The following is a 22,860-nucleotide window of genomic DNA, read 5'->3' on the forward strand; positions in this document are numbered from 1 at the left end:
GTAGACCCTGTATATTTTCAAGGCACGCCATCCTACATGTGGCAGTGTGCATTATGCGAGGTGCACAGGCTATTCCTTGTATTGTGGGATCGACAGCTATATACACTCATCCAATCTCACATACGCGGTAGCATTTCACAGTGTGTGCGGGAACACGCGATCATGAATAATCTGGAGACTGTATGTATATTGTACCTAGACAAATGAATTGTATAGTAAAATCATGACATACAAATTACCGATTGATTTAGTACATGCACAGGATGAATTACCAGAGAACTGGTTTGCCTGGAGTGGAGAGGAGTAGCGGTGTTTCTTGGTACTCGTAGATCTATCCTATCTGCAGTGTCTGCATGACCAACACCACAAATTTCCCTTTGCCCTGCATCAATACGAAGACAGGTTCAGCACGTCTGACCACGAAACCAGGTGGCCTGGGTTCGAATTCTGGTCGGGGCAAATTACCTGGTTGAGGTTTTATTCCGGGGTTTTCCCTCAACCCAATATGAGCAAATACTGGGTAACTATCAGTGCATGACCCCAGACTCATTTCACCGGCATTATCACCTTCATTTCATTCAGACACTAAATAAACTAAGATGTTGATACAGCGTCGTATAATAATCCAGTATAAAAAAAAAAAGACAGGTTTTGCATGACTCTGTTATACAAGACAGAGTACCTTGTCCATAATCTCGCACTCAAATAATATGTACAGAACGGACTGGTCGACAAGGTGCACGCTGTATGAATATTTACACAGAATCACCTCAAAGGAACACTCCTACATACAACAGAACATAAGTAGGTGAATCGCAAATGATAAGAACCGGGCCTTGTCTGGTATGTATAAATTGATGAATAATAGTCTGGTAATATAATAATTATATTGAGAGTAGGCATCGTTGGCAACCAGGGGGAGTTGCAAAGAGGGGCTGTTTTCTGTAGGTCTCAAGTCGGAAAGTCGTGAAACGAATTTGGCGATGTGCCCGAGAATCGGGTGTAGCTACTACAAGAATGAACAGGTTTGTAAGAGTTTTTACTTTTACTTGACAGCCATCAGATTGGACATAAAGACTAAAAAGTAGACCCACCAACTAGATATACTTGCAGCAGATACACATACAGACAGTAATTTTTATACAACCACAGTAGTCAATCAGCTTAGATTCAAAGGCAACTCAGTGACATAGGTGCGAAAGGTACATGATAGACACAACTCAAATCTCCATGGACTGATTGGTTTTCAGCATGAAGATATTCGATTATATCTTACAAAAATATTTGTTATAACAAATACTTTTTTATTCAGCAGGATCATGTTTACATTCGCTAAACTGGAAAGTTCTTTATACCAGCGTTCAATATAAAGGTATTATTTTTACATTAACAGTATAGGAAAATGGCCAGGATAGCTAGTGTAAAAATTCGCAAAACTGACAAATTCGTTATCCTGGCATTCGTTGTAAGTTATAACGATAATTTACTATATATGTACATGAATATGTATAGAGAGAGAGAGATAAAGAAAGAGGGAATGGTTGGTATTTAAGCAAGTACAAAAAGAGCATTATTATAATGAGATGCACACTTGACAAACTCTTACACATTTTCAAAGCCTTATAGCCTTATTTCATTATTCTTTGTCTTAATGTCTATTAAAGTTTACTCTTTCGGTTTATTGGTCTTCCTAAGTTTCCATATTTAGGGTGATATTTTGTTTGATGGGAAGAATAATGCATCCAATTTTAAAGAAGAGAAATATTTGTAACTCACTTCATATGCTGTAAAAGTTTACACAATAATTTACCTGTTTATAGGCAATAGTCTCAAAATCTGGCACTTGTGTTCGGAAAGTTTCCTCTACCCGAGGTGCTGGCACTTGATCCAGCCACACCTCCCTGAACAGCTGCTGTTGCAGCTACTTTGCCCGCTTCTTCGTGTGATTTCACTGTGAGGCTTGTTCGGGGCCCAGTACGCCACACATTGCTCTTTTCATCTATAACTGATGCCTCTACTATTAATAAATACTGACCACCAGTTGGAAATGCTAGAAGGAACTGTGCTGTGAAGAAATCACGGTGTGGGGCAACCGTCTGTGTTAACACTGATCCTCCATCTCCACCAATCTAGAAGGAAAACAGAAATGCTTATACAGTTTCAGAAAAAAAAATGTCAAGAGTTCTATGAAAAGATTCCGTAAGTAATTCTACAAGGTTGCCCAGGAGTCTTGCAACAATGGGGAGGTCTGTAACAGTTTTCTTTTTCTTCTCACATTGAATTGGTTGTAGAGGATCAGAGGAATGTCTTCTTGATTACCCGATTTAAAGCCAATAGATTTGTCTTACAGGGCTACCTGAAATGACATTTTGCCAGACGGTGTCCCACATTCTCGAAAATATGGATACTTACATACAGTGATGTTTTGACAATGGTGGAAATCACATTGAAAACATACTATAATCTGACTATTGACTATTGATGCAGGACTTTTAGACCATCACGTACGTAAAAATTTCAACTTGAAAAACGTTTATATTCTACTATCTTTCTTTTGATCTGCTGAGACTGGATTATAGTTACAGTACTCTACCTGTTATGACGAAGTTCAATATGTAAAATTCCTTTTTAAACGAATCTTTGAAGAACCATTTTTTTCTTCCTTGAATGTGGGCTTTTCTTGAAAGTATTTTTAGTTTAATCATGAAAATTCATGTTTTCAGCACCCCCAATATAAAAAATTGGGTTTGGGTATACCATTTATCTGTTCGTCTGTGTAGAGCATTTTCTCATAAGGTACTAGGCAAATTTTGTCCAATTCATCGCATCAATTTGTCCAGGAACAATGTACGAGGTGTGATCATTAAATTCCGAGACCTGTCCCATAAATGGAAATAAAAATGAATTTGAGGGAGGTGAGATATGATGGTAGAAACTGGATTAATCTTACTCAGGTTAGGGACTGATAGGGACTCAGGTTAGGGACTGATGCCGGGCTTATGTGAGGGCAGCAATGAACCTCCGGGTTCCTTAAAAGCCATAAGATTTAAATTTGACTGCCATCTCCTTCACAGTAGTCCCTCTTGGGCAGCTGTACACTAATCCCAACGTATCTGCCATTTTTGGAATGCCTCCTAGAAGTCGTGTTCTTGAAGCCTGTCAAGCACCTTTTATAATTTGAGTTGGATCTCCTCCACTGTGCCAAAACGGCGACCCTTTAGCTTAATTTCATCTTCGGAAACAAAAAAAAGTCGTAGGTGAATACAGGGGTGAAGAACGACGACCATTTTGTTACAGGTGCAAAACTGGCGTGTTGCGAGAGCTCTGTTAGCTGGCACAATGTCGTCATTGAGCATCCATTTGTTCTCTGTCCAGACTTGTAGTCGTTCATGTTCAAAAAGAACGTGAGGATAATTATGCACAATTTGTCGAATTTTTTCGACATTTTCGGCAGTGTTCCACGTGTGTGGTCGATCTGGCATCTCGTCGTCCTCCAGCAATGTTCTGCGAATGTCACTCAAAACACCTCGCCCGACTCACTGCTTCATTCCCATAGCTTGCTTCAACATTCCATGGGTTTCGGTTGCCGATTTCCCGAAGAATTTGATGTTGCTCTTTGCTCCAGTTTCCAGTCCATCGTGATTTTGCAAATGAGTGGATGCACATGCTAACAAAACTTTATGTAACACAGGTCTCAATGAAGATAGTGCTTTGAAACTTTGTGTCGCGTCTCTTCAAGGTTGTCTAGCATCACTGCTGTGCGCGCGTCAATCACGTGATCTCTTCGCCCACAGCAGACAGTCTCGAAATTTAATGATCACACCTCGTACATGAAATATAAACATTTTTAGTAAAAAAAAAAAAGTCTTTGAATTTAACAACAAACAATGGAAATATTCCAACTCAGAGCAGATGATTTTTTTCGTGACTTTTGTATTACGTAAAACAGACTGACAAATCAATGCTATAACCCATTTTAGAAGAAAAATTCTGTTGCAGATAACAGCACTAAAAAGAACAAACAGTAAATGAAAATTCCCTACACGTCACTGTAACTCTTAATAAATATCAAAATTTAAGAAAAACTTATATTAAATCACATTTGATAATGATGGTGATAAATGGAGAAATGGTGAAGTATTGGGGGAGGAAGGGGGAGGAATTTTTATACCAAAATTGGTGAAAATAGAAATTCAAAATGAAAGAATTTTCTACATGTCCATATCTTGGCTCCTCAAAATCTTGCGCAGCAAAATTTTGACAAAACATTCATACAGATTAGAAATGTAATATTTCCAAACTGAGTGTTATGAAATCAACCAGGGAAATAGGTACAGAATATATCAGAATTTTTGAAGACATCATAAAGAAATATTCGAATGCAGTACAGCAATTGAATGACTGTTAGATCAACTGATTAACTTGTTCTAAACTTTACATAAAATCTCAGAACTAAGCTATTACCTTATTGTCATGGTTGTTGTGTGCTGAACGAGCTTGAAGCTGAGAAGACACCGTCACAACCACTCCACTGACACGTCGGAACAATCCAGGTCTTTTGCCGTGCTGTATGACACCTTCAACTTTCACAGCAAGTTGAGAGCCGCTCTGCACACTTATGGATTCGCCTAGGACTCTGGGTTGGGGAGAGATAGCCAGCTGTAAACATAAGCAGTATAGTATTGTGAAATTGTACACATAGGCTTCCTGTAACAAGTGGTAATTTTATTTTATACACATCTGTATCAAATGAACATCCAGAATAAAGAAGGTTGTGAACTCTCACCCCTTTTATTTACAGTTTATACCTATCAATTCATATTTCGACCAGCTTTGCCAACTGGAGACTAATTAATACAGTAAAATTCCGTTTTAATATTTCTGTTTTTAAGAAATAATGTGTTAAGTCCCAGTCAAATTGCCATAAGAACAATGTACTTAATTCCCACTTTTATGGAAACCTGGTTTAAGAAAAATCTCGCCTTTTTCAAGTGATTTTGTGATAATGAAGCTCGAAATATCGATTCAACTTTCAATAATCAATAGTACTGGCATATTTGAAGGAATTTATCCTTTTAATCCACTACAAATTCCATTATTAAATACAGCTATCTTACTCGCTTCAGGCGTTACTGTAACATGGTATTTGATTCTGGTTGGAGAGAATATTTTGGTGGTCAAGGTATATATCTAATATTTAACACATCTCAACTGACAGTAATGTGGTGCCATGAGGCAGCGTTATTCTTTATCCTCTTTATGGTCTAGCTTTGCATTGTTTTCACAGAGTAGTTGCTTTGTTTGTTTTGTTCTCTCGAGTTGTGTGGACCGATTTCCAAGTTTTTTTTTTTTTTTTTTGTTAATTTATGTTGTTTATGCATTGTTATAATGGCAATTAAATGGAAGAAATTAACTGTCGGACAGAAAGAGAAAATAATAAGGACTTTCGAGGACCAATATTTTTATTAAATTATTAAAACTAATGAAAATTATCTTTTTTTCTGTTATATTTTTTTGAGGTATTTGAGTTTTTTCTTCTAATCGTAAACATTTACTTGTTACTTTATTGAGTTTGGAATTTATTGTTTTGGTTTTATTTTTAATATTATATGTTTATTTGAATGGGTTTAATTATGAGCTGTTAATCTCAAATAGCACTATCACATATGGCAAAAAAAGCATAGTTTGCCAACTACTTCATTAAGGTGGAGAAAAATGAAGAAATTTTCAATGCAGTTTCAGTGTGGTTCAGATTCAAACCAAATAGAAAAATATTCGTGTCACACCATTTGAAGAGTTAGAAAATATTGTAATGAAATTTACTGTAAATAATAATTATTGTAAGTTTAATTAAATGGTTATAATAAAGTTTGGTATATAATATACACGCTAATATTAACTTATTTTAGACTTTCCTTCTCATTTTATGTAAACCTCCGTTTAAGGAAAAAAAAAAAGTAATCCCCCAGAGATTCATTAAAAAGGGGTTCTATTGTATGCTATGCATAGCAGAATTCACTTCTAGCAGCATGCAGGATAACATTCATAGCATAATTTCATTGCAGAATATTCAATGTATTAGTGTGTAATGTAGGAAATTTCGTCGTTGTTTCGCATTTTGCACTTGATTTTGAGGTGTATTTTAGTAATTTAACCTGTTAGAGTAACTTTTACTGGACTTTAAATAATAATACAAAAATTTAAGTATAATTCGCGATTTTCAATATTTCGCAGAAGTTCATGCATTAATTACAGCGAATTATCGCAAGTCAACTGTACCTGCTCCAGCAATATTATTTTGTTGCAGAGATCCATTCGTGTAAATGTGTCACCATATAAGAATTATAATATATAAAAATTTTAGGTACTTTAGAATTGATATATATTCGTTGAAACTTAACAGATAAGAAATGTAAAGCTGTAAAGAAAGATGCATAACCTTAAATCTGTAATGAATATTACCTTAACGCTTGTTGACTGAAGAACTTGGAAGAAATATCGTGGAAGACATAGGGAAGACTCTGCAAGTATCTCCACTTGTCTCAGTAAACAGTCAATATGCTAAAAAGAAAAATGTAGAATGCTATGATTCGAAATATGATTTTGATGCATTTGCAATACTTAATACACATTGAAATAATAAAATTATATTTCAAAATATAAAATAAACTTGATTTTTTATGTTAAGGATCTAAATCTTTGTTCCAATAGCCATTCCGAAATTTTGATCTTGCACAAAATACCAATCAAATAATGTACATTTCAAATTTTTAGTCCTCATATTTAAAAATATAGTTAGAAAAGTCACACACTAGTTTATAAATACACAGCAGTAACCTTGTGTGTTAGATAGGCGTGATGCCCGAGTAGAGTGCAAATTACTAAAAGGACTTTGTGAAAGTAAAACCACATTTTATGGTCAAATAAAGACCTTTCGAGAAAAACAGATTGCTGTCATATCTTCATATGGATGGCTGACAGAACACCTAAAGAACTTGTACATGAAAAACCAAAATCATCTGCAGACATGTTAATACATGTAGTAATTGTAGTTTTCTTAAGTTGTTTGAATGAAAGATTTAGTGTATTGTTCAATTAATTATATCAAGTTACACTATGAAATATGTTTTACAGACCTGATGTGTAATAGTTTTAAGATCTTCATTTCTGGCCAATTGTTGTGCCACTGCACTAGCCTCCTGGCAACATCGAATCAAATGCTGAGTTTCCAGATTGGATTGCTGGTAACTAAAACGAAAACTGGTATTGCAAACACTGAAAGACACATTTTCCTTTATTACAAATGAATTACCTTTATATTCATATGAATATCAAACTAATGATATCTATTACTTTTTATTACAAATTATTCAAACATAATAATAACAACTGCACTGAAATATTATACCATTTAAAAATGTTTTCAGCACGAGACATAACGAGAAATGTAATATTTTGTATGATGCTAGTAAGCAAGAAAGAATCTGAGCATTGGCAACTAGTGAACAGAGATGTTTTGACACAGATTTTGGCATTACAATATTTTACACATAAGTATGAGAAAAATTCATGAAACCTAAAAAATTATACGTATATAAATAAGAAAATATTATAATATTATATTTCAGTTTAATAAAGATATACATACTTATTTAATAAGACAAAAAGAAAAAATATTTTTTCTCAGCATAGCTCAGTAACTTATGGAATAAAAGGAATTAAGCATTTTTAAATAACTTTTAACCAACTTCCTTAAGAATACAGAGTTTTACCAAATTCATGGTGTTTTAAGAATTCTTTAAAAAGAAGTTTTTTGGAACATTATTTATTTTAATTCTCAGTTGATTAATTTATTTCATGGTTTCAAACTTTTTCTTTTTTCTACCCAGAACTTTATGTTACCTTACTGTTTGTTCTTATTTGCTTTCTTTCTTTAATTCCTGAGATATTGTATGTTTTCCACAGATTGTAGTTTCATGAATTTTTAAATTACATTGTACAACACATGGATGTGAACTTGTATAGCCCTACATATAAGTTATACTCGTACATATGAGTTATTTAAAAAAATATATAAACAAATAATAAAAAGATTAGCTGTCACAAAAATGCTTTCACACACATGTGCACATACACACACATCCCCTTCATGAAAATTCCAAAATAAAATTTGTAACAATCCCCATCAAAACTGTTGCCGCTGTCACTCATGTCCTGCCACCACCACCACCACATCATTATATCAGTTAAAAATAAAAAATCGATTACCTTACCTGAATTCCAATGATGTCTCATCCTGATAGTTTGCTTGTGCTATCCTCTCAACACTATGAGCCATTAAGACGCACATTTGCTGTAAACTACCCAATATTAAGGACAATACAAGATACAAAATTCTGAACTAGAAAGTAACTTTATTATACAATTTTTGTCCTTTCAGATAAGCAGATTGATAAAGTTTGCAATAAAACAAATGCAGTTCAGTAATGTTTAAAAAATAAAGTTATTTTTATGCTGTTACACTTCTGATGACTTTATTATTTCACTTGCTTTATTTCAGTTTTGTATGTGTTTTGTTGCTCTCGACATGTATTGTATAAATAAATCTAAAATTGGTTTTTCTTTACTCCTGCACACAAAGTAGCACATAATAAAAAGAATGAGATAATTTTTTTTTACAGGGAGTGAATGTAGTAAAAGGACATTAGTATGGTTTTAATTTGGAAATGGAAAGTCTGCACTCAATATTTCGGAATAATTTAATGACTCAGCATCAAGAAATTAGAGACAATTCATGTGTCTCGTATATTTAATCCAGATACATGAATGTTTATTCCACTCAAGAATGATTATCTTTAGAGATAACATGAAATTTAAAATATGTCATGACCTGAGGTTACATATATCACTAAATGTTCATAAAATGCTGCACCGAGTTATATAAATTCGATAATGTTATATTATTAGAAAATATTGCTCTAAAGGATACATTTGAATGTTAGCAAGGGATGCAGGATCAGCATCAAAGGCACTCTGATACAGCTTCCAGTAGAGTTCACCACAAGATCGAAACTCCTTAACGCATTTCCTCAACTGTAAAAAGAGTTAACATAATAGAATTACTCAGTGTTTCAAGTAATAAGCATTTCACTTTCTGATTATATGAAATATGAAGACAAATTGTTGCGAATTTTCGAAGTTTTAAACCTCTCTGGCCAAAGCAGATAGTGAAGGGCACTCTTTCAAACTGTACATTAGAACTTACAGGATTGTTACAGAATCAATAAATACATTCTTGTAACCCAGCATCAGTCTGTTTTATTATGTATCAACGGGAATAACCGTGACACTCTCTATGTTGTTGTCGAGTATTTGATATTTGACACTGAAGCCATTAGCATTCTTGTTCTCCAGTATCTTTCTAGGACTTTGCAGGTGGTCTTCTGTCAGTTTTCTTCTTTGTCACATAGCAGTTTGGGTTAGGGTAAAGTCCCATTTTGTTTAGATGTTTTGCGAAATAATCATGTTCTGTATAACACATAACAGTGTTTCTCAAACTTTTTTCACCGCGGAACCCTTGTAATCCATTTTCTTTGTTTTGCTATTATTATTATAATAATTATTGTTATTTTGCTTTATTGTCAAGAACTCAGCATTAGTTAACCACAACATTATTGGTATTGTTATTACTATCTTATGGCTTTTAAGGAACCAGAGGTTCATTGCCACCCTCGCATAAGTCTGTCATCGGTCCCTATCCTGAGCAAGATTAATCCAGTCTCTACTATCATATCCCACTCCCTCAAATCTATTTTTATATTATCCTCCCATCTACGTCTCGGCCTCCCCAAAGGTCTTATTCCCTCCAACCTCCCAACAACAATAGTAATAGTAATAATAATAATAATTAGTAATAATAATTGATTATGTTTCATGTTACTATTCATCCACATTTTCATGTTTTTTGTTTACATTTCATAGTATCTGCTAAGTATTAATAAAATTTATAAATCATATAGGGCTCGCAGAACCACTAGGATTGCTTGTGGAACCCTGGATTCCACAGAACACACTCTGAGAAATCCTACATATACTTTTCTTATATTAAAGAAAATTATTGTAAGTTGGAAGGACTGTATTTTTGATGTTATACCTGGTTCGTGATATGTCCATAACGCTGCAAGTTGTCCCTGGTGGTCTCTGCTATGGCTGATGCTACAGCAGGAGGAGGGGCTGTGCAGAGACTGTGACATGTATGAACCAGTTGGGCCAAACACTGAAGAAACTCAGCTCTCAATCTCGTATACTCTGACTGGAACTGCAAACTTTGCAATGGAGTACTTGCAGCCTGGAACACCATCAAACTTTTTATATAGAGACAAATGTGCAAGCTTCCTCTTACTACAAAAACTATTTAAAGAGTACGCATTATGTAAAACAATGCAACTTAATATCAAGATGGTCACCAGCGTGGTCTCAGGGATAGAGGGTGCATTTTGTGCTCTAAATATGGGTTTATATCCTACTTGAACTAATTTTACTCGTACCTAAACCTAAATCATGATATGGACAGACCAGATGAAAACATTCCACACCTATGTAGCAATATCTTTCTGGATTCCCATTGAAAATCCACTGACCTTCACTGAATCAATGCATTTCATAAAATAAACTTGTTAACTACCTGTATGGGCCACGCATTCCACTCTCTGCTACAGATTGTTTTGAAAACAGGGTAGACTGGTGTGGACTACACTTTTCCCAGGTCTTTTTAATATCGTCATCTTTGTTAACGTCTTGGCAAACCATATCATGAATACAGTATGATTGGGTTTTCCCAAGGTTTCCTCGAACTGTTAGATGGATAGGAAATCCTCGGACTCATCTTATCTAAATACTGACTCGTTATCACCAATTCCATCAATGCTAGACAACCAAGTAGCTGATACAACATTGTTAAATAACCTACTAAGAAATTAGGATCTCCCTCTGGAAAAATAAGCTGATGACATATGAACACTGAAATCTATTATTATTATAGTTATTTTATTCAAACCTTGAAAAAAATACATTCTTGCCATAGTTCCTAGGCTGAATATTGTGAAATTTAACTTTTAAATATGAGCGCAATTAATTGAAAAATAGTAACTTTATAGACCATTATGCTCAAAGGATAAACCGGAGATTTTGCAATATGTCGTTATTGTAGGAACTTAAAATAACAATAAAACGTTAAATTTAAGAACTTTGACATTCCATTTTACCTTGAGAGCTGCAACAGCCTTACTATAGTGTGCTACAGCTTGACTCAGTCGCTGGACAAGGCTTGGCTGTTTAGAACAGTCAGAAAGCTCTGCTTCACCACGACTTAACTCTTCCAATGATACCAACCAGAAGTGGAAGTGCTCTGAAGACACCTGTTCCCTCAGCTGAGCTAGAATACCAGCCGAAACACTATGATGGCCGTACCTGTACATAACATAATATGTGAATCACTTCATACTTCAACATTATCTTCTGCAGACATCTGGTATTACAGCATGAATTGTGTGTGTCTATCTTATTCATAGTTCTCTGAACGAACACTGTGATTACCTACAAACATATAACAACCACACATAATTTTATAATAAATAATTTATTTTTATCATAAAATCAATGCTTATTTTATTCCATTTTTCTTTTTTTGTCCAATGGCAGGGCCAGGAACATGTCCTTATAAACCTCAATTCTACGAGTGGGCTCATAGATGTTACTAGTGTTGAGAAGTGTAGGTCACTTAGTTCGTTAGACTATCTAGAGTGCATCACAGGATGTGGATCCACATTATATTTGTAATGGATAATGATCCCTGATTGTTGGGACATCACAAAGGAACCAGAGTTACTTACTTATGGCTATTAAGGAACCCGGAGGTTCATCGTCGCCCTCACATAAGCCCGCCATCGGTCTCTATCCTGAGCAAGGTTAATCCAGTCTCTACAATCATATCGCACCCACCTCAAATCCATTTTAATATTATCCTCCCATCTATGTCTCAGCCCCCCGAAAGGTCTTTTTCTCTCCAGTCTCCTAACTAACACTCTATATGCATTTCTGGATTCTCCCACACTGCATGTACTCTCCCTGGCACTATAAATAAGGAGCAAAATATCCCCTAATTACCAGTTAACCCTGAAGACGAGGAAGATGAACATCCTCGAAACATAGGTGGATCACCAACTTATTACCTGGCTGGAAGCCCGAGAATGTTTTGAGTAATCACGTCGCCAGGAAAGCTTCAGTAAAAAAAGGTAAAGGTAAAGGTATCCCTGTAACATGCCATGAAGGCACTTCGGGGGGATGGAGGTAGAGCCCCATGCTTTCCATGACCTCGGCACTAGAATGAGGTAGTGTGGTCGGCACCACACTCTGACTGCCTTTTACCCCTGGGAAAGACCCGGTACTCAATTTTATAGGAAGCTGAGTGAACCTCGAGGCCGTTCTGAAAGTTTGGCAACGAGAAAAAATCCTGTCACTACCTGGGATCGAACCCTGGACCTTCCAGTCCCAGTAGTTATTTTAATATTTTACAACTTACAAACATATGATAATAATCACACATAATTACATAATTTCGTAATTAATTTTATTCTTGTCATAAAATAAATGCTTTACTCCATAATCTAATTTTATGTTATTTACATTACAAAAATTTCCAAATACCCAATTCAATTGGACAGAAATATATTTTCTTAAACATTTATTTGTACAGTATATCTCTGAGGCAGAGTTTGGAAGATCTTACTTTTGCTATCATTTTTATAAATTTTACTCACCTAGCAGCTGAACGAGCAATCCTGTAGTTTGACCACAGATTGGTTTTTTCAATAGCAGCTTCTACTGTGCGCCTGGCCTCTATACTCCACTCATAGCCAGCCATTGTTTGGAAAACCAATGTACAAAGCATTACCTTCGAAAACAGAGAACATACTTAAAGTAAAATTGTGATCTATCACTTAACATTCTGCTCAAACATTATTATTATTATCAATGACAAGTTATATTTTATGAATTGTATTATAAGCATGAAGAAGCAAAAGTGAAGCCCATCAGCATGAGTAACAAAGGATAATGGAAATGACAAAGCAAGAGAGGCAAAACGTCTTCTTAACTGAGGTAAATCAGGTACAGCCATCCCAAGTGAAACTCAAACCCACACTCAAATTCAGTCTTGGTGTACAAATCCCACTCTTTAAACTCATTGGCTCTTAGTCATAGGTATTCCTTTTACACACCACTAAGGCACTTGGGTGGCATGAAGGTAGAACTCCATGCTTTCATGATCTCGGCACTAAAATGAGGTGATGTGGTCAGCACTATGCTCCTACTATCTTTTACCTCCGGGAAAGACCCAATACTTAATCTGATAGAAGGCTGAGTGAACCTTGGGGCCGTTCTGGAAGTTTTGACAATGAGAAATAGCCCACCACCATCCAGAATTGAACTCAGGACCTTCTAGTCCGAAGGTAGTGGCTCTACCAACTGAGGTACCCACTTAGTCGTATAACCAAAAATTAATATATACAATTATTACTGTGGTAAAAATATTTAAGATGCCAACATTTATATATAAACATTTATAAGTTGAAATTACAATACCTTCGTATGAACTTGTTCTGGAGTGAGCTTCTCAACTTCCTTCAACTCTCTAAGTTTCTCCAAAATATCTGGTAAGAGATTGAGAAGTGCTCCAGCTTGTAGGCCTCCAATTGCTCCAAGAGCTTCACACAGCTGAACACTACATGATCCTAGAAAGTAAGAAATTGCTTTTCCTATAGAAGATATCATCTTAGTTCTATTCTTGGAGATAGATTAAAGTTTTTAGTTATGTTATAGAATTCAAACAATCCCCTTTATATAGCATATTTTCTTGCTAGGATCAATTGATCATCAACATACATTAAATTCTTTATATTTATCTTTCAAATCTTCTGAGATGTTATATTGCATTAAATATATCGCATTTTTTAAAAATATCTTTGTAACATATTTGCATTCGTGTTTTCCACAATAGAAAACTGCTGATAACGCTTATTCATTAAATATTTTTTTATTTTCATTTTTCTATACTGCTTGCTCCTAAAGCTACTACGCAACTTAATCCAATAATAGGAAACACAATAAATGGAAAAACTGAGAGGGAAAAACGATTACATAGTGATGTGGGAAGTGACGAATCACGTCCAGTATATACACCCAAGATAAAATTTGTTTTAGTGCAATGCTACCTACTACTAACTGCATTGTGTATCATATCCAGTACACATTCTAACTGCAGCACAGGGAGAAAATAAGTGGTTAACACCAAACTCTTCAAGAAATAATACTGCAGTATTCATTTGACAGAACATTATATACTTCACAGAGGAGTATGGATGTTATGAAGATAAAAATTCTTAGTCTTTTTCCAAGGATCAAACTTACTGTGAAATTATTGAACTGGCTCTGCAAATATTAAGTAGCCTTTATGCATTTAAATAAATACTTAAATGAATGAATGAATAAATGAATAAATAAAAATAAATAAATATCTAACCTGAGGTGCCCATCAGACGAGTTCCAATGAGATCCACAAAACGAGGGCAGAGATCTCGATGAACATGACATAGACTGACTGCGCAGCGAAGGCAAACTTTAAGCTCGTAATTGTGTTCCTGTCCTGAGTCGCAGGTTACAAGAAGGAAGAGAGATTCAACTGTGTCCACTGTCTCACTCACTCCATTCACTGGCATCTCTTCTTTGTAGCTGAACAAAGAAAAATGTTACAAATGAAAATGGTCTCCTTTATTTCCATTGTAATAAAGTCTGCAGAATGTGGGTCATGCTGAATAACTAGTGTTACATACTGACAAATATGGTGATGAAGAAGTAAAGTAACTTCTGACATCGATCTTTTAAAACAGAAGTACAACCCTTCATCTTCACTACAATGTACAATCAGAAAATAAAAATTGTATCAATCTTGGTAAAAGAATAAAGTTCTGACTTGGATTGGAAAAAAAAATAGTTGCTGAAATATGACAAAGGTCAGCATCTTTATGAATTAAGAAAATTAAAAATGGAAATGTGGAAAATATGTACAAGAGAAAATTAATTACGTTCATATTTGACAATAGTAAATTGGTGCTTGGTGATAGATATTTGCAGGGTTCTCCCATTTTCCCTACCAGCATCCCACCACTTTTCCTATGGTTGCAGAGAGAACTATAGCTTGAACACATTGTTCACAGAGGGGTATTCTTCAGCAAATGATACAAAATCAAGTACCTGTCACTGGATTAAAAAAAATTCTTACCAGTAGCACACAATTCTGGTCATTACTTGCACTGCTTTCGCTGCAATGACAGGATTACTGGAATAGCAACTTCGACTGCATAACTCCATTAAAGGAGAATCTGAAAAACAAGTTAAAATAATATATAAAAACACTCTCTTAATGATATGAAGTAGAGATGAACAAAACTAACTGCCGCTCTTGCTCACTTGTTCGCTGCATTTGTCTTTCGAGTCTCAGTTCGTCATTCTCGAAATAGCATTTGGTCAGCGTGGAAAGATTTCGTAACTTTGAATAACATACATCATTGAAATAAATAACATAAATGTTTAAATGAGACAAAAAGACAAAACAGAACAGTATCTTAGTTATTAAAATGTTCTGGTTCTATTATATACCTATGGTTATATAAATAGAAAAAAAAAATTCTCAAATAAATGTGCATTTCTAAGAAACATAAAAGATGACATTAATATCTTTTTACTTGAGATTGCACACTTGATATTAAACACATGAAAAGAAAATTTCTAGCCTTTTAATAAGGGCCTAGTAATTAAATAAAGACTGGGGAACAGATTATTATACATTGAAAGGTAGAGATGATGTTTCAAATAGGCTACTTGATTGTTTATACATATATAACAGTTGCCAAAGTAGATAAAAGTTCAGTCAGGTATAAACAACTGTGGTGACTGAAGGCTGCTTCGGGACTTTGGGAGATGATCAATATCGAGTCTCAGAAGACACTGTAGTCTTACATCAAGGACGCGACGTAATATAACATTGTCGTGCAGGTTTTCGGTTTTTGGGCACTGTTAGTCTCGCTTTCTCGATTGTTGTTCATCTCTAATATGAAGCTTGAGTCATTACATGAATTAATTCATGGCATAACTCCATTAAAGGAGAATTTTCAAAACAAGTTAAAACAATATATAAAAACACTCTCTTAATTATATGAAGCTCGAGTCATAACATGAATTAATTCATGGCATAACTCCATTAAAGGAGAATTTTCAAAACAAGTTAAAACAATATATAAAAACATTCTCTTAATGATAAGAAGCTTAAGTCATTACATGAATTAATTCCTACTCAGTGACCACATTAGCTTGTTCCAATTGGCCGCCAATCTACGGATTGATTAAATTTTATTTAATTAATGATACAAAAAAAAAAAAAAAATATTAGTTCATGTTCAGGATAAATACTACATACAGTACTGTATATACGTGAATACTCCATGCCATCAAATAATCCACGCATCCTGATTTTAGAAAAGAAAATTTAAAAAATAAAATAAAATTGGCTGTAATTTGTGTTTCAAATAATACGTGAATCTCAGTTTCTCTTCGCTAAATTCCGGAAAAAATATGCAAGGTGTATTCGCATATATACAGTATTTCATATGAAGAATAAATGTTCAGTGCAATAGTTCTTACCAGGATGGAGTTGGGAATGGCAAGTTGCAGTTGATTTAGCAAGCACTTGAAGAACATCAAGTGACCAACTCAGAACTTTCTGATATGGTGTATTAAGGGCAACATCCACAATAGCTTCTACAGCTCCAGGAGGCCATAAATGAGCTCCTTGACCTGCTAGAAGGTGTAGTCCTTGTAATACCTGGGCTTTCACAGCCCATCGAGGATCTGTCCGAAGATAATGTAGCAATAGTGAGACCTAAAAAAATAATATATTATGTAACTACTACAGTTTATACAAATTCGTGCAGACTGTATACACAAAGAAGTAATAAGCAAAGACCTTTGGTTAGGCAGAAATTCAGAGAAAAAAAAACAAAAGAATAAACACTTTAAAGGATTTATATTACACTACACCCTAACTATGGGAGTGCTAAGGTTTTGCACTACAAGCCAGAAGGTCGCAGGTTCGATTCCCAACGAGGTTATGGATTTTTCCCATTGATCGAATCCTTTCAGCCACATTATGGCCCTGAGTTCACTTAGTCTCTAATAAAAACGTGTAGGAAGGTGCTGTCTTGGGGCAAAGGTAGTCAGCACATAAGACTGACATTCTTACTGCTAATCAGTGCCTAGTGTCTCATGAGATGGAAGCCTTACCATTCCACTACCCTAAACGTGGCTACACACAATCCAATCAGCAGTGTCCGATTTTTGCAGGAATTCTACTGATGGGATGGTTAGCAGGCTTGCTGGGATGACTGAACTCATGCTGGGTAGTTGGTTAGGGCAACCACCTGATCTCTCGATTTACCCACTCCACCACCATTTAATCTGGGTCATATGTAGCATGATCGAGCTGAGTTGCCATCAGTTACAATTTGCAGGTGTGATATTTCAGAAAAAGTTCAGTGCACTGAGTGTGGTATCAAAAATAACGGAGAAGGAGAAAGAAGTTTGAAGGATAGTTCTCAATCATGCAAAGATATGTCTTGTTTATGGGATATATTGAACTCTAATTATCTCAGCTTGCTCCGGTTGCTAAAAATCTTAGTCACAATTAATCTCTCTTGTACACTAACACTTTCTCTCATTACAGTTCTTGTTCTTTTTAAATTGATGAGAAAGGATACTAAATTAAAATTATGCAGAACTACGGTTACTCCAATACTTTTTCAATGGCTCCGAAAGCTGGGTCCCCATAAAGAAAGAAACAAGTAAAATACAGAAAATGCAGAAATGTGTTTTCTACACACTGTGAAGAGATGTTCAAAACTCGACAGAATATGCAATGAAGATATTAGAAATGAGTTAAATATATTATATTTAATTAATAAAAAGATAGCTCGATATCATATATAAATATGATGGAAATGGATGGACTCCTTAAGCAAGCTGCAGAGACTTAACAGGCAAAGAAACAAGGGATGACAAAGAAAGAGATGGAGGGATCTTCGAAGCCGAAACAGGCATTCTGCCTATACCATGAAGTGAAGAAGCAGCCTCGCTATATAGTAAAAACAATTTATAGTATAAGAAACTGTAGTAACATAGCCTACAGTCTATACAAAACTAGAAAGATATTGACACTTCTCTCTCGCACACGCGGAAAGGGAGCGACGTTGTAAAGTTGTGCGGTGCGGCTCTTTGCGCCGCCTGTCTGCCGTGTCAGAACTAAGCAGCTGACACGAATTCGTAAACACATAAATTTGTATCATACAGTCTTTGACCAGACTAATATAATACGTAATAATACGGTAATAATAATAATAATAATAAACGTATGAATCCGAATATGGTACATAGTGTGTAAGGGATAATTTCTCTACATTAATACCTTACGACCATTGATTTTTTAAAACTTGAAACCTAAATTCTTTAAGACAGTGTGCAGGGAAGAAACATGCTGTTGAAAAGATCCGCATCTCAAAGCGAAGTTTGCAGCTTTTTTAACGTAGGATGCTCCTCTCATCAATAATATAAATATACATACTGCAGGATTGCATCTTCCTGAAAGGCATCTAAATTTATCACCCGCTTTTCCACTTTCCCTTTCTTTCCCGGGGTTTCAAGTTGGGAAGATTCATCCTCTTGCTCATTCAATTTAAATTTCTCCTTTCCTATTTAACGATGGTGTTCTTTCCTATTTTGAGAGTCTCTGCAGTACTGTTTACCACCTCTTGTGCAGGAATAAGAGGCCCGCCATTGTCTCTTCTTTCTCGAAATAGTCTCGTACATTACAAACCATTTCTCTCGCCTCACTTGTAAGAGGAGCACCTTTTCCGTTACTTCTAGGTCTCTTGCTGTTTCTTGTAGCACTCCTTTCTCCCTCTGAGTCCATGGTTTGTTTTGTGCCGCTAACTGAAAGTGATGCCTTGCGACATTGTATATGTGAAACACACGGACACTATAAATCGCATTACAAATACACTCATAACTAAATTAAATTTAAAACTAAACTCGAACTAATTCTATCTTCATCAACAAAAAATATCTACGAAAACAATATCCACGACACAACACCAATACTTGCTGTAACACAGTAACGAAGATTCAACACTTCCAAACAAACCACATGCTCGCTGCGAAACAGTCGGCAATGTCGGCCTGTTGTCATGGTCTCTGATTGGCTAGACTGAGCGGTTGCCATGGTGATGCTTGGAAGCCGCTGAACTGTCAATACCTTTCTAGTTTTGTACAGACTGTATAAAACGTACATAAATTCAATTGCATCATTAGCCTACTTCTTACTTGGTTTGGAATATCAACCAATGTTGCAGAAGCAAGCTGTGTTAGAGAATTGAGTGTAACCAGAACGAATTCCTGAGCAGGATAGCTTGGCAACAGATCTGTACATAATTGGCGCACCATAGCAGCTGTCGAGGTGTCATGGTGCATGTGTTGTAAAATAGGAATCAGCTGCAACTTCATATGTGCAGGGGTTGCCAAGCCCTGAATCATGTCGGATATCTTATTGCACATGCTGACTGCAAACAATCTGGAAAGAAGAGCGTTTTGGTGTAAATATATGTGTTTTAAAATAAAATTAACATGATCTTCAAAATCACTTTCAAATGGATTTAACATATTGTACTACCAATGGTACAATTTCTACCACAAAACCTAGAGCTTTATGTACCATATTATTGCTGCACCTCCAAAATCCGCTGTGTTTTTAAAAAGATTTTGCAGAAGAAAGAAAAAAGCACTGTCATTTTTAATTCCCTTGACTTTCAAAACTACTTTTGGTATAATTGCATCATTTGTATTGTAACTATTGAAATTATACCGAAAATAGTTTTGAAAATCAAGGGAATTAAAAGTGACAATACTTTTTTTCTTTCTCCTGCAAAATCTTTTTAAAAACACAGCAGATTTTGGAGATGCAGCGACGATATATAATTTTTATGGTGTGTAATAATTGACAAAGAGAAAGTAATGAAATATCTCATTTACTGTATGTCACGTTTTAAATTCTAATCCAGTATTTAAAAAGACTTCCAATTAAGTAGTAAGATGCAAAATAAAAAAAAAATGCTATTTTAAAATACCTTATTTGCTTATCTTTTATTAATTAGTTATAACAATATAATATGTAACCTACTTTGATTGTGCAGCAAATTGCATGGCAGCATATATTGCTGCCTCCACTTCTACTGTATCATGAGAATCCAAACTGCGGCGAATACTGTGATGTACCTGTTGTCTCTCTGGAATGATTCCAGCAACACTTCCTAATGTTCGTAATGTAAGAGCTCTGGCCACCTACCAGGAAGAATTTAATATGAATAAAAGGGCATACCAAAACAAATACCTTAATTATGTAATAACAATTCTTACTTACAGGATCATTTGAATGTATTACACTAAAAATCCGACGCACAAATTCATCAACATTTAATATCTTATCCAAATGCTTCTCGCTTTGTTGACAGACTCGCAGCACCCATACACGTAAGAAATTATTCCTGAAATAAAAAACAGATAATTAGGCATTTATTTACTGATAATGTTACCAATACGTGTATCATTAAAAGTTCAGCACATCACCGCCATTTAGTAGTAACGTAATATTGTAATTTCCCAGGCCAAAAATACAATACAGTATTGCTACGAAGTGGCAGGGGTGAATGTTTTCGTAAAATTCGAGTATTTTCCCTGGACCAAAAATACAATATGGCACTGTTACGAAGTGGCGGTGATGTGCTGAACATTTACCTGTGCATCTTTTTAATTATAATTATTTTTTATAAGTATACTTCAAGTCGATTATTTCAAATGGAATCAATTGTAGATTATTTCTGATTCAAAAGACAAAGGGTAGTATAACACAATATCAAAATAAGATGTGCAGAACGTTAGAAAGTAAACCACTGAAAGTCTCACTCCTGAACTACAAATTGGGCCGTGAAGGAAGGAAGGAGGTGCAAGTTATAGGAAGCGAGCAGGGAGGGGAGTCATCAATAAGGGAATGGAAGAACTAGAGGTATGATGAAAAGTTTACTAACTGAATCGTTTTCTCATTTTCCCTTTTCTCTATCTCTAATTCTCTCTCATCTTTTACCTTCCTTTCACTCTGTGATATTTCTGTAATCACAAGGTACAATAAAATATACATGATAGTTCGAGATTACCACAGGCAAGAAACTCCTAATTAAAAGGTCAATCCTTGGTTCCACAGTCGCACACGCTTTCGCTCAGCTATTATAACAGCTTCTTCAACAATTTCAGCTTTTGCTGATACCTCGGTTCGAGAGGTCCAGGAGAAATAATGTTTGAAATGAAAAAGGCTAATTTTATCAATGAATGTCTAATAATTAATGTGAATGATGGATAGGAGTATGATTTAAGAGGAAGGGATAACATTGGCGGTAAAAGCAAATGATTGTAATATGTCGAACAATTACAATTACATCCGTAATGATGGACGTGTAGAAAGCAGGCCAAAAATACAATACAGGAGGAACTGTGGAGGCTATGGGGTAAATCTGGAAGTCCACGATTTTCGAACTTTTGGATAAACTCCAGAACATGGATTGCACCCTTCCCCTCTACCTCCACCGCACCTACCTTGCAACTAGCTACTTTCCCTGCAGTCTCCTCCCATGCAATCCATGTTCTAAAATTTTCCCGAACTTTTTTTTTCACAAACGACGATTTTATGCTCGACTTTCAAAAGGCAACACAAAAAAATTTCGGAAGCACAGAATTTCGATTGTAACCTGACATAACCTATCACTACCTAAAATAACCTAACCTTAACCAACCCAAGCTAAGCTAACCTAAACTACTCCGATCGCCACCAAGCAGTAAACATCACCTACAAACGAACATAACATTACGTTACCGGGCCACCGTCCAAAACTACGTAAAACTTTAAAAATCTAAAACATGTAAAACCACAGTCCTCCCGTCACAATCGACGCAGACATCGTATCATAAGAAAACGCGGGCAATTTCTTATGTCATTTTCCTCCCGAATAAAATGACATTTTGGGGGTATTAGTGACCTAATGATGAGGGAGACAAGTGGATTACTGCAGTTCACGTTCTCTAAAGAAATGCAATAAGATGTAGCTACAGAAACTCAAAATCTCTATGCTCAACTCATCCGGCAGCTAATCAACATAGAAAATATCAGGGAATGTTTTACTCACCCAACTCTGAAGACATCAGCAAGTTTAAGCAAAGATGAATTGATTAAGATCGGGAAAGGATACTTTTCGAACAGTCTTGGAAATCTAACAATTGCTTCACATTGTTCACCAACACGTCCAGACCGTAGTCCTGCAATAATTATGCAACGTAACCTCAACTAGTTGACGGCAGCAAATATTATCAAATTCCACATTTAATAATTTATATATAGTTACTACTCACCTTTATCTAGCTCTGTTAAAGCTGAATTTGCGTCTTGCTCAGGTTCTCCTAAGCCATTCTCATTGAAAGCATTCACCCGCACTCCTAGCATTTTTACAATTCGAGCATGCCTCCTTCCTACTGCACCTGTCAATTCTATTTGGTTTCCAACACTGTTCAGCTGCTTTCCAATGATTCACAGTCTACAAGGTCGAGAGTATGAGTATCAATCTTCTTTCACTATCATTCATCTGTTCTACAAGACTC

At 35.4% G+C, this 22,860-nt stretch overlaps 1 protein-coding gene across 1 annotated transcript in view; it reads right to left on the minus strand.

The window, feature by feature from the left end:
- Positions 1 to 22,837, minus strand: part of defl (Integrator complex subunit 7) — a 31,712-nt gene extending 8,875 nt beyond the window's left edge. Inside the window, exons 1-18 of the mRNA XM_069841725.1 lie at positions 22,615 to 22,837; positions 22,392 to 22,521; positions 20,579 to 20,702; positions 20,339 to 20,499; positions 19,486 to 19,732; positions 16,756 to 16,993; positions 15,338 to 15,437; positions 14,579 to 14,787; positions 13,642 to 13,790; positions 12,819 to 12,952; positions 11,265 to 11,469; positions 10,154 to 10,348; positions 8,990 to 9,093; positions 8,274 to 8,360; positions 7,137 to 7,248; positions 6,463 to 6,561; positions 4,465 to 4,659; positions 1,811 to 2,129 (exon numbers count right to left, since the gene is read on the minus strand). Of these exons, the coding sequence (XP_069697826.1) occupies positions 1,830 to 2,129; positions 4,465 to 4,659; positions 6,463 to 6,561; positions 7,137 to 7,248; positions 8,274 to 8,360; positions 8,990 to 9,093; positions 10,154 to 10,348; positions 11,265 to 11,469; positions 12,819 to 12,952; positions 13,642 to 13,790; positions 14,579 to 14,787; positions 15,338 to 15,437; positions 16,756 to 16,993; positions 19,486 to 19,732; positions 20,339 to 20,499; positions 20,579 to 20,702; positions 22,392 to 22,521; positions 22,615 to 22,705 (2,880 nt within the window). The 5' untranslated portion in view covers positions 22,706 to 22,837 and the 3' untranslated portion in view covers positions 1,811 to 1,829. The remainder of the gene's footprint in view (positions 1 to 1,810; positions 2,130 to 4,464; positions 4,660 to 6,462; positions 6,562 to 7,136; positions 7,249 to 8,273; positions 8,361 to 8,989; positions 9,094 to 10,153; positions 10,349 to 11,264; positions 11,470 to 12,818; positions 12,953 to 13,641; positions 13,791 to 14,578; positions 14,788 to 15,337; positions 15,438 to 16,755; positions 16,994 to 19,485; positions 19,733 to 20,338; positions 20,500 to 20,578; positions 20,703 to 22,391; positions 22,522 to 22,614) is intronic.
- Positions 22,838 to 22,860: the final 23 nt, after the last annotated feature.

Source organism: Periplaneta americana, chromosome 12 (genome assembly GCF_040183065.1).
Source record: "Periplaneta americana isolate PAMFEO1 chromosome 12, P.americana_PAMFEO1_priV1, whole genome shotgun sequence".
Classification (NCBI taxonomy): domain Eukaryota; kingdom Metazoa; phylum Arthropoda; class Insecta; order Blattodea; family Blattidae; genus Periplaneta; species Periplaneta americana.